Source organism: Eumetopias jubatus, unplaced genomic scaffold, assembly GCF_037043125.1.
Source record: "Eumetopias jubatus isolate StellerSeaLion01/CBP00866 unplaced genomic scaffold, mEumJub1_p1.0 scaffold_3, whole genome shotgun sequence".
Classification (NCBI taxonomy): Eukaryota; Metazoa; Chordata; class Mammalia; order Carnivora; family Otariidae; genus Eumetopias; species Eumetopias jubatus.
The window spans coordinates 114,416,434-114,432,976 of NW_028274809.1; the positions used below are offsets into that span (position 1 = coordinate 114,416,434).

At 41.2% G+C, this 16,543-nt stretch overlaps 1 protein-coding gene and 1 pseudogene across 2 annotated transcripts in view; both read right to left on the reverse strand.

Moving 5' to 3' along the window:
* The window catches only part of ZMYM5 (zinc finger MYM-type containing 5), a 36,622-nt gene extending 23,470 nt beyond the window's left edge, over positions 1-13,152 (reverse strand). The window contains exons 1-5 of one of the 2 annotated variants that reach the window (XM_088021779.1): positions 13,028-13,152; positions 11,881-11,945; positions 4,523-4,592; positions 3,477-3,816; positions 2,982-3,075 (exon numbers count right to left, since the gene is read on the reverse strand). In XM_088021779.1, the coding sequence (XP_087877905.1) occupies positions 2,982-3,075; positions 3,477-3,806 (424 nt within the window). In that variant the 5' untranslated portion in view covers positions 3,807-3,816; positions 4,523-4,592; positions 11,881-11,945; positions 13,028-13,152. Of the gene's footprint in view, positions 1-2,981; positions 3,076-3,320; positions 3,817-4,522; positions 4,593-11,880; positions 11,946-13,027 lie in introns of both variants that reach the window. The other variant, XM_028106965.2, reaches the window with a different exon arrangement.
* Positions 13,153-13,551: 399 nt separating this feature from the next.
* On the reverse strand, positions 13,552-14,421 carry LOC148164735 (uncharacterized; annotated as a pseudogene).
* Between the last annotated feature and the right edge of the window lie 2,122 nt (positions 14,422-16,543).

The following is a 16,543-nucleotide window of genomic DNA, read 5'->3' on the forward strand; positions in this document are numbered from 1 at the left end:
TCTTTGTGATAAACAGAGAAACATGCATAAGCAGGGAAGCATACATAAACCACCTCTGTTTCATACCAAAGTACAATGGTTGTCTGAAGGAAAAGTGGAAAAGTGCTTGTAAAATAGTTATACTGCAAGCTGAACTACGCTTTTTCATGAAATACCATTTTTACTTGAAAGAATAACTGACAAACTGGTTATTGACATTTTCTTGAAAATAAATCAAGAAAAAAATCACTTCAAGAAAAATGACAGTATTTGTTGCTGAGAAAATCTGAGCCTTCAAGTGAAAATTAGTATCTTTGAAAACTGTATCCACCACTGTCAGTCTGACAGCTTTCTAAAGTCTCAACTTTTAAAATAAAATGTCAACATCCAGAAGTTCAGTGAATCGGTATTTTCCAAATCTATGTATTTTTTAATTGACTAAAGCACAATGTTACCAAACCATACAAAGGTAAAGATTCATTCACAGATCAATGAATCTTAATGTAATAAAGTATGAAAACTTCACTAGTTGGTTTCAGATTCCACACTGTTAAGAAACTTTAAGACATTGCCACTTATCAAGTTTTGGTGCTGTGTCAAAAACCCCACAACTATCCATAATTACCTAAAATAGTGCTCTCTTCTACAACCAAATGTCTATATGAGGGCAGATTTTCATTTTATACTTAAAACAAGATATAGCAACAGATTCAATGTAGAAATAGATAGGAGAAGATACCATATACCTTGCTGTCTTCTATTATGTCAAACTTTAAAGAGATTTGCAGAGGGGCACCTGGGTGGCTCAGTTGGTTAAGCGACTGCCTTCGGCTCAGGTCATGATCCTGGAGTCCCGGGATCGAGTCCCACATCGGGCTCCCTACTCAGCGGGGAGTCTGCTTCTCCCTCTGACCCTCTTCCCTCTCGTGCTCTCTATCTCTCATTCTCTCTCTCTCAAATAAATAAATAAAATCTTTAAAAAAAAAAAAAATAAAAAAATAAAGAGATTTGCAGAAATGTAAAACAAGGCTGTTCACTAAATTCTGAAAGTAATTTCCATTAAAAATGGTATTTTGTCATATAATACATAATTATTATTAAATACATACTTTAAAAAAACTTAAGCTTTAATTTCTAACATGATAATTAATCGATATAAATTTAAAAACTTTGGGGTCCTCAAATATTTTTAAGAGTGAAACAGCCTAAAATGTTTGAGAACTGTCCTACGGAAATAATAAACAATGTAAACAAAGAAATTTAGTGTAGAGTTTCAACAGTAAAAAATGGGAAACCATAGGAGCACGGAGGTGGCTCAATTGGTTAACCATTTGCCTTTGGTTCAAGTCATGATCTCAGGAACCTGGGATTGAGCCCCCATCAAGCTCCCTGCTCAGGGGGGAATCTGCTTTTCCCTTTCCCTCTGCTCCTCCCCCTTGCTTATGCTCTCTCTCAAATGAATAAATAAAATCTTCAAAAAAAAAAGGAAAATCATACAAATGCTAAAAAAAAAAAAAAGTAGAGGAATGGGTATCTCAGAAAAAGTATTTTATAGGCACAGAAACTTCTATTTTTTTAAAGATTTATTTTTCTATTTTAGAGAGAGAGAGAGAAAGCTCATGTGTGAGCATGAGTGGGAGGGGCAGAGGAAGAGAGAATTCCAAGCAGACTCCGAGCTGATTGTGGATCCTGAGGCAGGGCTCGATCTAACAGCCCTGAGGATCACCAACTGAGCTGGCCCCGAGATCATGGCCTGGGAACAAACCAAGAGTCCAACACCTAAACAACTGTGTCACCCAGGTGTCCCACAGAAACTTCTAATTCTCAAATGACACATTAAAATTTAGATTAAGTAAACCAAAGAACACAAAACTATATATAATATGCTCTGAATTATATTTTTTAAAATCACAGAATTCAAGCAAAGAAACCAAAATTTTAACAGTAGTCCCTGCTAGTGGGATATGATGACAAATATCTTCTTATTTCTAACCATGATTTCTTACAAGTGTTCTGTGATAATCAGGTAGTATTCTCATAACCAGAGAAAAAGATTAATTTAAAAAAGGAAAAAAAAAAATTCTGGCATTCCATTAAAGCAGTAAATGAGGTTCTTAGCTTTAGTTATTTTTTAGACATTCCCAAAATTATAAGTTGGTCAACAGCTTAAAAAGCACTAAAGCGGCCAAAAAACAATACCAAAACAAATTTTAAAACTCTCAAACCCCCACATTAAATCATGACAAAGCTACCAAAAAGATATGCTAACTTTTCAAGAGCTTTCATAATTTTAGCAGAACAAGACCGTCCATGTAAGTTTTAAAAATATAGGGCTCTGATTTAAAAGGCAAGGAAGTTTCCCAACTTTTAAAATAAAGCAACTAATAAAATGCTGATTTAAAAACAAAAATCAGGGGCACCTGGGTGGCTCAGTCATTAAGCATCTGCCTTTGGCTCAGGTCAAGATCCCAGGGTCCTGGGAAGAGCACCGCATCAGGCTCCCTTTTCGGCGGGTAGCCTGCTTCTCCCTCACCCACTCCCCCTGCTTGTGTTCCTGCTCTCACTACCTCTGTCAAATAAATAAATAAAATCTTTTAATAAATAAATAAATAAATAAATAAATAAATAAAAACAGAAATCAGAGATAAGAAGTCCAAAAATAAATACCTCACATGAAAAACTGAAATTTCAAGTTATCTAATTACAAATTAAATAAAATTCAATTATTACATATTACTTTGTTTCTTCAATTCACTGTCCTTTTTTTATTCTATGATTTTTACATTAAAATAAAGATACTAGTTAACAGGGTGGTGGTAGTGAAGTATGGAGGTTTTCAATTAAAACACTTCGGATGTGTATCACATTGGGTAAAATAGATTTAATTTCTGAAAAATCAGGGACCAAGCACACTGCAAGTAAAATATTCCATCTGAATATGGAAATCAAGAGAAATAAAGTATGTCATATATAGAAAGTAAATAAAATCACTTACTGCTTACCAGGACTATGGTGAGTTGCATATCCTCCATTCTGAAATTCAACTCCTGCCACATTCATTCTACCAGGATTAAAAGGTCCTACTGCAGTCTTGGTCTGTGAAGTCAAAGATGGGGTGTATGTTTGTATATTAACACCAAAATTACTTGACTGAAGTCCTTTAGCGACATCTCCCAAGTTGGTATTCTATAGTGATGTTATACGTGTAATCATTAAGTTCATATCTCGCCCAGCATTCACAGAGCTTATACCTGTTTCTTAGTAATAGGATGTAACATTAGTAATAGGAATTTCAGAGTCGATTCTGTAGTGATAACATTATTACCCATTCCTGCATTTACCTTACTTCTTGAAAGACTGGAAGTGGAGAAATCCAAATCTTTGGTTCTATTTTTAGTTCCAGGAAGTCCCCATTCAATAAAATTGGAAGAATTTTTCTTTTCCCCTCCATTTGTTTCTATGTCCTCTTCATCATCGATAACAATTGTCTCACTTACATTTCCCTTCTCAGAAGCCAAATCTCTTGAGGAAGGAAGAATTATGGAATAATTTCCTTGTAGCCTTTCATTTCTTGATGAAGCAAATATAAAATTTCTTTGATCAGCTCCTGCTGGAGTAGAAGTTGAAGGAGGTTGTATAGATTCAATAAATACAACATCATCATCATCTTCTTCCACCGATGAATTTCTACATCTGTTATCTAAAGGACTAGTTGGGTTACCAAATGAATTTCCTATATCCAAGAGACTAGCTGCCATGGCTTTATGCTCTAATAAAACAGGAGTCTGTTCAGCCAAGTCTAATCCTCTCACTGAACATTTATCCATGCCAAAGAACCTGTAGGGGACAGAGAATAGTTAAAAAAAAAAAAAAAAGTTCTAGTATGATTATTCAGTTTTATTGCAATGAAATAATGCAATGAAATGAAACTTTAATTTTCGTGATTTTTATCTAACTTTTAGGGAAAAAATTGTTAATCATTTTGTTTTTTCTCTCCCATTAACCATTTAATGCTTACTTCAGAATTTGATGGAAATTAATCATCCAATTTGTGGTAGTCCTTAAAAAATTTACTCATTTTAAAGTACTCAATTTAACCTGCTCATCCTTTACAATGAAAAACAAAACAAAACCAAGTCTTCCTTTGAAGTAGGAAATAGTAATAAATCTATCAAATACCAATATGGGTCCAAATATAATTACTATACTATACTTTTATCTACCAAATAACTACGATATCGTCTAATCCTTATTTCGCTAGTATCTTTTGTCACTAATTTTCAAATTCTCTGCTTCCGAGGTAACTGTGATTAAATCTTTCTGAATCTTTGTTTTTGTCCAGAAATTGCCAGACATTATACTATGGGTGTTTTATGTAAAATTCTGAAAACAGCCCCATAATGTATGTATAATTTAATCCACTTTACAAATCAGGAAAGAGAAGCCAATTAAATTGTTCTGGGTGAGACTGAATAGGACTTAAAACTCCAGACTCTAATTCTAGGCCTCAAATTCTTAGCATTCAGTTATATTCAACAATTACCTTTGTGAACTTACTGTACACTAGGATATGACAAAGAAAAGGATCCAGTAGAGAGACACAGTTGAGGAATCTGGAAAAGTAAATTTATTAGGGCGCCTGGGTGGCTCAGTCAGCTAAGCGTCTGCCTTCGCTCAGGTCATGATCCCAGGGTCCTGGGATTGAGCCCCATGTAGGCTCTCTGCTCAGTGGGGAGCCTGCTTCTCCTTCTCTCTCTGCCTGCCACTCCCCCTCCCTGTCCTCAATCTTTCTCTGTCAAATAAATTAAAAAAATAAAATAAAAATCTTTAAAAAAAGTAAATTAATTAATGAAGCAAGGCTCTTAAAAGTAGATGAGAGAAGATGAGGATATGTGCACAGGTGGTAATGAAATGGATCATGAGTAAAAAAATCACCTCTATCTCAAAGGCAGGAGAGGAAAACGTAAGTATAAATGGAATGTATATTAAGTATGTAAAAATGATAGATGAAAAGCTGAAGTAAGTTTACATATGCTGGCCTCAATTTTCTTAGAAACTCAAGAATGAAGATGGGAACTATATGAGTTTTTGAATTATTAAGAAAACTCACTTCATATGGCAATCATCATTCCATTTTAAACAACTCACACTGAAATATGCTATATACCATTTCTATTCCAAAATTTTCCCAACTAATTTTAATTGATAATGGTTATAACACATTCTTAATAGGTGTTACGTCATTCGATAACTCAGTTAACGCTTATAAAAGTGAAGTATAAACTGCTCTTTTTCCCATTAGGAAACTAAGACTCAGAAGATAAGTAATCTGCATAGCCTGCCCAAGTGTCCATTGCTGGAAAGGATAGAGTCAGAATTCAAATCCAAGAAATCTGTCTCTAGAAATGATTTCACAGTCACTGTATTATTGGCACTTAATGGATAAAACAATTTTTATAAATTACTTATCTTTTATTAAGATGAATTTATTAAAATAAAATCAACATTCAATGTCCATTTCAAAGAAAAAAATAACAAATCTAAGGGACCACTTTAAAGATTTTATTTATTTATTTGTGAGAGAGAGAGAGCGAGCGAGCACAAGCAGGGGGAGCAGCAGGCAGAGGGAGAAGCAGGCTCTCCACTGAGCAGGGAGCCCGATGTAGGACTCGTCCTGGGATCATGACCTGAACCGAAGGCAGATGCTTAACCAACTGAGCCACCCAGGTGTCCCTCTAACGGACCACCTTAAAAGGATTATAAAAAAAACACAAAAATTGGGATCATGGTTACCACACATCCAATAAGCTTATTCTGTGGTTGATTTTCAAAGGAAAGAGCCAATAATTTAGCCTAAACAAAGTTAGGTAATATAAGAGCTGTTATACATGAACTCTCTTAGTCCTTTCTATATTTGAATAAACGTACAACAAAAAAGAACAATTTCTGGAAAAGAGCTACAGAGGACTCCAGTCTCCTCTGGTGGCTGTTAGGACATATCTTAACCGTCTCAAAGGAAATAACGGAAAGAGCGTTCTTTATGCTCCACTAATTGCAGTCATCTATCTCTGAAAAAAGATTAAGTATTCACCTTTTTTCAAGTCATAGATTAAAAAAAAGTTAAACCACTACTAAAAGCCAATAATTTAAATTCTTGTAATTTATATTTAATTAAATTTAATGAAACACTTTAATTTCAGGAACAGAAGATTACAGAAAAGTTTTGACTACTTCTACAATATTATCCAAAAACAGAGAAAAAGTTATGGTTTAGTGAATTAGTTGTGTGGCACTGAGCAAATTACTTCACCTCATTTTTAGTCTTCCAAACTATAAACCGTAGGGATGCCTGGGTGGCTCAGTCAGTTAAACGTCTGCCTTTCGCTCAGGTCATGATCCCAGGGTCCTGGGATCGAGTCCCATGTAAGGCTCCCTGCTCAGTGGGGAGCCTGCTTCTCCCTCTGTCAGCTACTCCCCAGTTCCTGCTCTCTCTGACAAATAAGTAAATAAATCTTAGAAAAAAAAACAAACTATAAATTGTAAATGAGGGTAATACACAATTCCAAGGTTTTTTATTGAGATAACTGGACATGCAAGTCTCTAGTGTCTGTTTGGACCATATTAAAAAAAGCAAAAAATGTTAAATCCCTCTTCTTTGAGAACGTATTCAGGCAGATACTTTGCTTATATCCTATAATTTCAACGAGTGTCTAATTAATCTTAAAACATTTAGCTAATCTTCTTTGGTATCTTATTCATCTACAAATTATATGCAATGCTTAACTGGTTTCATTTGGATACAACGAAAATTAACATAATCTCAAGTAATGTAAAATCAAAGGAAAATCTGCACAGAGAAATTTGATAAAAAATTATACTACCATACAAAAAAGAGGCTGAAACCAAAGCAAGACTCTTAAATGCAAACTATCTCTACGTAGTTGGTTAACAACCTTGCAAAGCTACCACGCTATTTAATTAGGAGTAAGAATAAGAGTTATCATTAAAACAAAGACATAAATAAGAATGCTTTGGGGGCACCTGAGTGGCTCAGAAGAACATCTGACTTCAGCTTGGATCATGATCTTGGGGTCCTGGGATTGGGCCCCTAGTCGGGTTCCACCCTTACTCTGCTTGTCCCTCTCCCACTGCCCCTCCCCCTGTACATGCTCTCTCTCTCTCTCTGATAATAATCTTTAAGATTTTTTTATTTATTTGAGAGAGAGAATGAGATAGAGAGAGAGCATGAGAGGGGGGGAGGGTCCGAGGGAGAAGCAGACTCCCTACTGAGCAGGGAGTCTGATGCGGGACTCGATCCCAGGACTCCAGGATCATGACCTGAGCCAAAGGCAGTCGCTTAACCAACTGAGCCACTCAGGTGCCCTGATAATAATCTTTAAATAAATAGTGTTTTGCCCTTTTGTGTTTACTTTTAGTGACATTTCAGTTGTTTTTATTTCCTGAAGGTTGAATTTTTTAAAAAATTGTGGCAAAATAGGGGTGCCAGGGTTTCTCAGTCAGATAAGTGCTCTTTTTTTAAGATTTCATTCATCCATTTGAGAGAGAGAGCACAGAGGGATGAGTGAGAGGGAGAAGCAGACTCCCCACTGAGCAGAAAGCTGGATGTGGGGCTCAATCCCTGGACCCTGAGATCACAACCTCAGCCAAAGGCAGATGCTTAACCCATTGAGCCACCCAGGTGCCCCAAGTCCTGACTCTTGATTGTAGCTCCCGTCTTGATCTCAGAGTCATGGGTTCAAGTCCCATACTGGGCTCCATGCTGGGTGTGGAACCTACTTAAAAAAAAAATTGTGGCAAAACATATATACATAAAACTTGCCATTTTAACCATTTTTAAGTGTACATTCAGTATCAGTTTTTTATTTTTTAGAAAAGATTTTATTTGAGAGCGAGTGAGCGAGCATTAGCAGGGCGTAGGGGCAGGAGAGGGAGCAGCAGACTTCCACCGAGCAGGGCTTGATCCTAGGACCTGAGATCATGACCTGAGCCAAAGGCAGACATACAGACTGAGTCACCCAAGTGCCCCCAGAATGTGCTTTTTAAAAGTTATAAAAGCTTCTGGATAAATTCTTAACTTATTAGTTAAATAATTTAGTAGCCATTCAATATTCAATTATGTTTACACATACCATTACATAGAATTTACATAGTAAAAAGAATCTATTAGATTTTTTTGAAAAGATTACTTGAGAGGGCGTATGCATATGCGCCCGCACACGTGTGTATCACGTGTACCGCTGAGGGGCAGAGGGAGAGAGAGAATCTCAAGCAGAGTCTCTGCAGAGTGCTGAGTCCAAGTGGCAGGGAGGGGGAGCTTGATCTCAAGACAACTGAGATCATGACCTGAGCCCAAACCAAGAGTCAGACGCTCAACCAATGAGCCATCCAGACGCCCCAAAAACCTGTTCTTATAAAAAAAAGTAGCTCAAATAGAAATGTTGAGATATTGGGTGCCTGGGTGGCTCAGATGGTTAAGCATCTGCCCTCGGCTCAGGTCGTGATCTCAGGGTCTTGGGATTGAGCCCCGAGTTGGGCTCCCTGCTCAGCAGGGAGCCTGCTTCTCCCTCTGCCTCTCTCTCTCATGAATAAATAAAATCTTAAAAAAAAAAAAAAAAAGAAATGCTGAGATATTAATATTGTAAGATTAGCACATGAGGAGAAGGGTAAACTTGCTTTATGGACCTTTAAAAATCAAAATCACCAGGAAAATATTTAAAAGTAATTATTGAGGTACCTGGCTAGCTCAGTTGCTAGAACGTGTGACTTGATCTCGGGGTTGTGAGTTTGAGCCCCACGTTGGGCAGAGATTACTTAAAAATAAAATCTTGGGGCACCTGGGTGGCTCAGCCGTTAAGCATCTGCCTTCGACTCAGGTTATGATCCCAGGGTCTGGGATTGAGCCCCACATCGGGCTCCCTGCTCGGCGGGAAGCCTGCTTCTCCCTCTCCCTCTCCCCCTGCTTGTGTTCCTGCTCTTGCTAACTCTCTTTCTGTCAAATAAATAAATAAAATCTTTAAAAAATTAAAAAAATAAAATCTTAAGAAAAAACATAATTAAAACACATAATTAAACATAATTAAAAAATTATTGTTTCAAAGGTTCATTTTTTGGCCACCTGTAACTGTAAGCTCTATAAAAGATAATCAAGATGTAGGTTATAAAAACCGCTGTTAATCACTAATTAGTCCTAAAACATGTCCTTTTGCATCTCTGCGGACTTAAACTGTCACAGAGAGGTCTGTCTTACTATAAAAATATTTATATATTTACATAAAAATAATCTCAACTCTAAAGCCAACTTCATATTTAGTGAGTATCTGCTACAAACATTCCCATTTAAAATCAGAAATAAAATAAAGGTGTACCACAATTCCGGACGTATAAAAAATGTAACGAGATAGGAGAAAGACAACTCAAATGAACAACTAGCACAAATAGCAAGAGAATTACTGAAGTTGCCCAAGTACAAAATTACTATCTAGAAATCAATATCTTGGTAGGGATTAAGTTGATAGATCGATTACACACAACTAACTTCACTTCCTTCTAAAACAAAGGTAGAGTTCCCACTCTCAAGGAAAGGAAAAGCAAGAAAGGAAGTAACAAAAAGAAACAAAGCAACAAAATTTTACAAGTGGAAGAGAGAATAGATGAGTAGTTAACTACCTCAGTTGATCTGAGATAAACCAACTCTAAAAGAGTAATGGAAAAAGCTGAGAGAAACATCCTGATTCTTGCTGCAGAATCTTCAGAAAGGCTCAGAAACCAGTAGCTCCAGAAATCCCTGGAATAGGGGAAGGGGGAGCTAAAATGAAATTGTGAGATCCCAGATCCATTCTTTCCCTCCAGGTTGAAGATGACAGGTTTTTCCCTACCCTGGCGCAAGTTCTACACTTCTATTCTTTGAATAGAACATAAGACTTTTGTCTGGGGTTCACCAAGTATAGGTAAATGGTTCAATATCATGTGTGTGATTCCCACAGAGCTGGCATCTAGATCTCTATCTTCTAGGCATGTGACTCTTCCCTGGAAGACTTTTCTCAGAAACACTCTTCTCTGTGGAATTAGGAACCAGCAAAAAAAGAAAGACCTTAAGATAATGACTCAAGAGATTACCCATTAATTGGTGAAAAGAATCATCCTACAGTGAAGCTCACAAATTGAAAGCCCCACACATTTTTCTAATCTGCTTTGTACTTCCAAACTCTTAATCACAAGTAGACCAGTCAAGAATTACTAAATATCTGAGGATAGCTTCTAATAATAGTTAAAAGAAAAAAGGAAAAAACAGAAGTTGATAAGGCAGCAAAAACAAAAATAAAATGAAAAAACACAAAATTATTACTACTCTAGATGGGTGATGAGTAAAAGATCATAAAAATGTCTAGGTCAAGAGTAGCATGCTCTACACAATGAGCCAGCCAGGCAGCCCAAGATAGCAGAAATTTGAACGCCATTCTGGCTGGCACTAAAACCTAGTTTTTTGTACTACATCATGCTGCAAATAGCTCAGAATACTCTGAGAAAAATGGCTTTTCTAAGTGATAATAACGGAGTCAGTGACTTGTTACCATGCCAATCTTAGTCCCCACTAGTTCCCTTTCTCTATAAATGCCCAACATAGCTCTAGAACCATACCTACATCCCATCATCTCACAAAACTCCATAGAATGTGAAATATCACTTCAGGGATCCTACAAAAATTACCTAATTGAAACAATATCCATTCCTAAAAGCCAGACATAGCAATCTACATCGTGACACCATAGTGTCCTAGATCTAACTAACTAAAAAGTTGTACTGTGAAGAATAACAGAGTTAAGTGCAAAGCCAAGTTTGGTAAGGAACAAGGCCAAAGGGAAGGCAGGAATACTACAACGTGAGTTATTCTAATGTCAAGTTTTTTTTCAATAACCAACTGTAAACTGTTGAATCAGCTTTAAAGGATAAAATAGGCAGGATCTAACACTGTACTGAATCCCAAATAATAGATGTAGAATCAGTGATTTTTTTTCCAAATCACCATCTTCAGATTCCCCATAAAATTATTATTCAGGCAAGGATTGGTATTTAGAAACCATTAACTGAATAGCTGACAAAAAATTGGGCATTTTATTCTACCAAAATGAAACATCACATAGATTACTTTCTGGTACAAGGAAAAGATACATTAATTTCATAACGGAGAGATCAGGCTGTCACTACCAAGTCAGTGGTCAATCTTAGAACCACGTTAGTGTGACTACATTATGTAATGTCCTGACGTGATGTTATCGGGAGGACTATCAGGGTACTTAAACATAAATCTTCCTCAAATATAAGACAAACACAAAAGGGTGCTTGGGTGGCTCAGTTGGCTGAGCGGCTGCCTTCAGCTCAGGTCATGATCCTGGGGTCCTGGGATGGAGTCCCACATCCAGCTCCCCTTGCTGGGCAGGAAGCCTGCTTATCCTTCTACCTCTGCCTGCCACTCCCCCTGCTTGTGCACTCTCTCTCTGTCAAATAAATAAATAAAATCTTAAAAAAAAAAGACAAACACAAAAAATACTCTGTCAACCTTACAACAGAAGATTCAGTACATTTTTTTTTAAAACAACAGCAAAATAAAAATATTTTTATCCATTGGGAAAGAACAAAAAAAAGTTAAATTCAAACTATTAAAAGTGAAACTAACTTGAAGTCCTATTTGGAACTCTAGAAAATGCGAGTGGTGTAATTATCAGCATGCATTACCAGTACTTTCCCAGGAATTACCCTGGCTTGGCTCTGAGGACAGGGTCCACCTAAGCAATTAGCTCTTTGCCTTCAAGATTAACAAAGATAAATCGCCTAACTGCGGCACTAAGCGTATTAAATAAAAAAGCAGGGGCAATTACTCACAAGAGGTATGTTTTCTTAATTTCTGGCAACGTTTCACCAGACTGGTCTGAAGGTGATTCCTGATCCTAGAACGACAGGAGAGAGAGAGGAGAAATTACAGCCAATTTGGAGGCAGCACCAACTCCTAACCACCAGAGGGAGGAAGTAAAGAGTAAGAAGTCAAGGAGTTTCCGTGCTCTTCCACCCTCCCCCACCCCCCGTGCGGTGGGGAAACAAGGTGAATAAAAAAATCCAAAAAACTATAGGGACCTCAACGACTAGACAAAGCTAAATCTCGTTCTTCAAACTACAGAATGGAAGCTGGAGGGCAACAAGCTTGACCTAGGGAAGGGGCAGGCGGGGTGGTTGGAGGGCAAATGTTACCTCGACACCAGCAAGGGAACTGTATTCCCTCCTAAATTTGCCCACCCAGCGTCATCGCTGTCATTCCCGGCACCAATTCAGAGATAGGGGAAAGCTCAAGTCACCGCCGGTTGCTATCTCCTACATTTGTCCCAAGCAGTTGCTATGACTCCAAGACTTCCCCGCTCCCTGTCCGCCATTAGAAACTTGCCCAAATTAGACATGAAGACGCGAAATGACCCGAAAGGGAAGAGCGACGGAGGGGACCGGGTGGGGGAAGAGGCAGCACCCTCGCCCCGAAAAACTTGGGGACCTCAGGCTACCGCAGAGACGGTGGGAGCGCAGCCCCGAGACCGCGAGAACTAACTGAGGCGCCCCTCCCCCCACCTTTCCACCACCACCACCCCCCCCCGCAAGAAAGAAAGGAAAAATACCCCGCGACCTCCCACCGCCCCGGCCCGGGCGGCCCCCGCCCCCCCGAGCGACCCCCCGCCTCTGGCGTCCGCCTCACCCAGCCCTCCCGGCCTCGCCCTCACTCTCGCAGCCCTTCGGGCCGCACGCGAAGACGCCTGTGACATGAGCGGAGCCCGGAGCAGCCCCCGAGGCCCCGACGCGGCAGCGGCGACGGCGGCCGCGCCGCGGGGTATTAATCCCGGGTCGGTGGGAGGCTCCGGAGGCTGCCCTCACCCATCTCCGCCTCCCCAGTCGCCTCCGCCTCCGCCTCCTCCTCCCGAGGCTGCGCTGCTCCCAGCCACCCCCACTATCGGCGGACCTGGACTGGAAAGACAGCGGGGATAAGCCTCACCCGGTTCTGGCTGCGGCTCCGCGGAACGAACCTCCCCTCCCCCGGCCCACCCCTCTTCGGCAACACGCACAACTCCGCTCGGTCCAGTCCCGGGTTTAGCGCTGGTGAGGAGGAGGAGGCGGAGGAGGCGGCGGCGCGGCCGAGCCCGGGAAGGCCCCGCCCGCCGCTCCCCCATTGGCTGGCGGGGAGGGCGGGCCGGGGCGCCTCGGGCACGTCCATTGGCTACATCTGCCTTCCTTCAGGACCCCCCCGGAGGGGGTGGTCCGGAGGGCTGTCCATCAGGCACAAACCACACCCCCCGGCGTTGCCGTTCCACTCCCCCCTCCGCCAGCGCTCGGCCCTCGGCCGCGTCCCCTCCCCTCCTTACCCCCGCCTCCCACCCCGCCCCCACCCCCGGGTCCGTCAGGGTCAGGCGGCCCGAGTTTCGCTGTCCGCGGCACTGGCCGCCGGCTCGGTGCCTCGGGGTCCGGGGGACCCTCCAGGGCCCGATACAGCCCGAGAGACTGAGGCCGTGGCCGCCTGCCCTAGTTCGGGCCTGGGCGCCCAGGCCCCTGGAGCCGCTCCCAATGACCCTGCCCGAGGAGAGACGCGGCCTCGATGTCCCCAACGCCCTCCCTGTCCAGTTCCTGAAGCCCCCCGTGAGGGGCGAGCCCGGGCGGGGGCTGGAGCGAGGCAAAGTGGGAGGTCGGGGCACCGCGTGAAGTGGGTTCCCGAATGTGCTGAGGGGAGTGGGAACACTTCCCCCCTCGCCTCACCCCCATGGGGACTTGTCCCCCCACCTCCCGTCATGGCTGCAGGAGGAGACGACGTCCTCCATTTTGTCGGGACTGCTGTGGGAACTTGGGACCAATTCAAAACCAAACCCCGTGGGGCAGGGAAACTTGGCCCCGCGAAGCCCCAACTGGGCTCCGCCATTCGGCCGAGGGGACAGCCCCTGATTCCAGCGTCTGCGCCTGAGGGGCCCTTGGGGGACGGGCGCCACGGTGGAGAGACCCAGACGCCGCTCCCCGCCTCCATCAACCAAGATGGAGGAAGCTGCGGGCTCCCCTGGAGCTGGGCTCCCGCCTGTTGGAGGGGCTGGAGCCTCCCCTCGGTGTGTCCTTCGGCGCTGCCGTCGTCCTCCTCCGCAGCCTCCTTCCCTTGCCCTCCCCCAGCCTCTACCCAGCCTCTCCACTGCCTTCCACCATCTCCTGGTCCTCAACGGTTGATGGAGACTCCACTCCACAGTCAGCTCAATCGCTTCGCCCAACCAGGGCCGGCCCGGTTGCGGGGAGCGGAGCGAAGGTGTGGAGTGTTGCGGCGCGCCCCGGGGCGGGCGTGCCCGGGGAAGCCACATCGACGATGGGGCTTCTCTTTTGTTCATCGTCTACACCTACGTCTTCGGCGCACGTCATGGTGCTGTGCGATTTCCAAGATTCCATGTAAAGATGAAAGTGAGGCCTCTGTCGTCTCACCCTAGCGGTTGTTAGTGGGATTACAATTGATGGTGTTGGGGAAATAATGGATGGATAAAATAGACTTCTCAATTTCATGATTATCTAACACCACTGCCTATTAATAAATAGACGTGTGATGTTACAGTTTAAAGTTTTGCGCAATGATGATGAACATGAGGTTTTTAATGAATTAATCAACTCAGTAAAAACATGTTGAACAGTTTTAGATGCCACTTACAGAACATATTCCAGTAGAAGTTGAAATTCATTCTAATTACAAATCCATGACCATCCTCATTTCAACCTTGCTTGCTATTTTGTAATTGAATAATTTAGGATGTTGTAAGGTCCAAATAAAAAAATTGTGACACTGATAAATAACAAGACAATGTTATTTATTATGGATATTTTGATAATGAAAGACTTACTGCTCATGGAAAGGCAGATAGACATTGTGACCAAGAGTATGTTTTCTGGAGCCACACTGCCTGCCTTTGAATCTTTATCTAATCAGCAATAAGTTCCTTAAACTCTCGCACTCTTAATAGCTGCTATATTGGACAGTATAGATAACAAAATATTTCTATCATTACAGAAAGTTCTATAGGAAATCACAGCATTCATCTTAAATATTATTAGGAGAGTGGGGAGAAAGATTGAAAAACCAATCAGCCATTTAAGCTTCTCCATCTTTCTTCCTTCTCTAGTTTCCCTCATTTTATAGCCTAAAATACACTTTTGTTTTGTTGGCAGTTGTTTATTAAGATAAGCACCAATTCCCTCAGTCTCTTTTCTCACTTGTCCTTCACCTCCACAAATGTTTTGATCTGTGCTTATGATATACTATGTAATACTTGGATCATGATATTAGACTACTAAGCCACTTTCCAAAAGTAAATTTTGGTTTCAAGTATATTTTCTCCCAGCTTCTTCATTTTATGGACTGATTCCAAGCATTAAATCTTTTTTTTAAAGATTTTTATTTATTTATTTGACAGAGACAGAGAGAGACACAGCAAGAGAGGGAACACAAGCAGGGGGAGTGGGAGAGGAAGAAGCAGGGTTCCCGCCGAGCAGTGAGCCCCATACGGGACTTGATTCCAGGACCCTGGGATCATGACCTGAGCTGAAGGCAGATGCTTAAGGACTGAGCCACCCAGGTGCCCACATTAAATCTTTCTTTTAAAAAAAAAGATTTTATTTATTTGAGATAGAAGGAGGGAGGGCAGAGGGAAAGGGAGAATGTTAAGCAGACTCTGCCCTGAGCAGGGAGCCCACCTAGGGCTTGATCTCACAACCCTGAGATTGAGCCAAAACCAAGAGTTGTTTGTTTAACCGACTGCACCACCTAGGTGCCCCAAATCTTTTCTTTTTGTATTACAGTAATTTTCTTTCTGTATTACAATAACATGCATTAATTTTACATTAAAGATATGTTTATGAAGAATTTTTTTCTTCATGTACCACTGAGCTAGTTGGGAATTAATAATATGAATTAATAATAATAAAAGCTAGAACGTATCAAGTTCTTACTGTGTTATAAGTATAATTCTAACTGTAATATGTGTGATAATTCATTAAATCCAACCAAAATTGTCTAAAGTATTTTTATTAATCCATATTTTATTACTTTATTTTTACCCACATTTAAAAGATGAAACTAACACAGAGTTTAAGTAACTTGCCTATGATCATACAGCTAGCTGGTGATAAAGTTAAGATCAAATACAGACAATTTGGTTCTAGAGAATGTACCCTTAGTCACAATGTTTGCCTTTCCATGAGCAGTAAATCAAATCAAAAGATCAATAATTAGGGGCACCTGGGTGGCTCAGTCAGTTAAGCCTCTGACTCATGATTTTGGCTCAGGTCATGATCTCAGGGTTGTGAGATCAAGTCCCCAAGTCTGCACTGGGGATAGAGCCTGCCTAATATTCTCTCTCTCCCTCTCCCTGAGCCCATCCCCGCCCCCCCAAAATTTTAAAAGATCAAGAATTAGGGGCACTTGGGTGGTTCAGTGGTTAAGTGTCTGCCTTCAGATCAGGTCATGGGATTAAGGCCCATATCGAGCTCCCTGCTT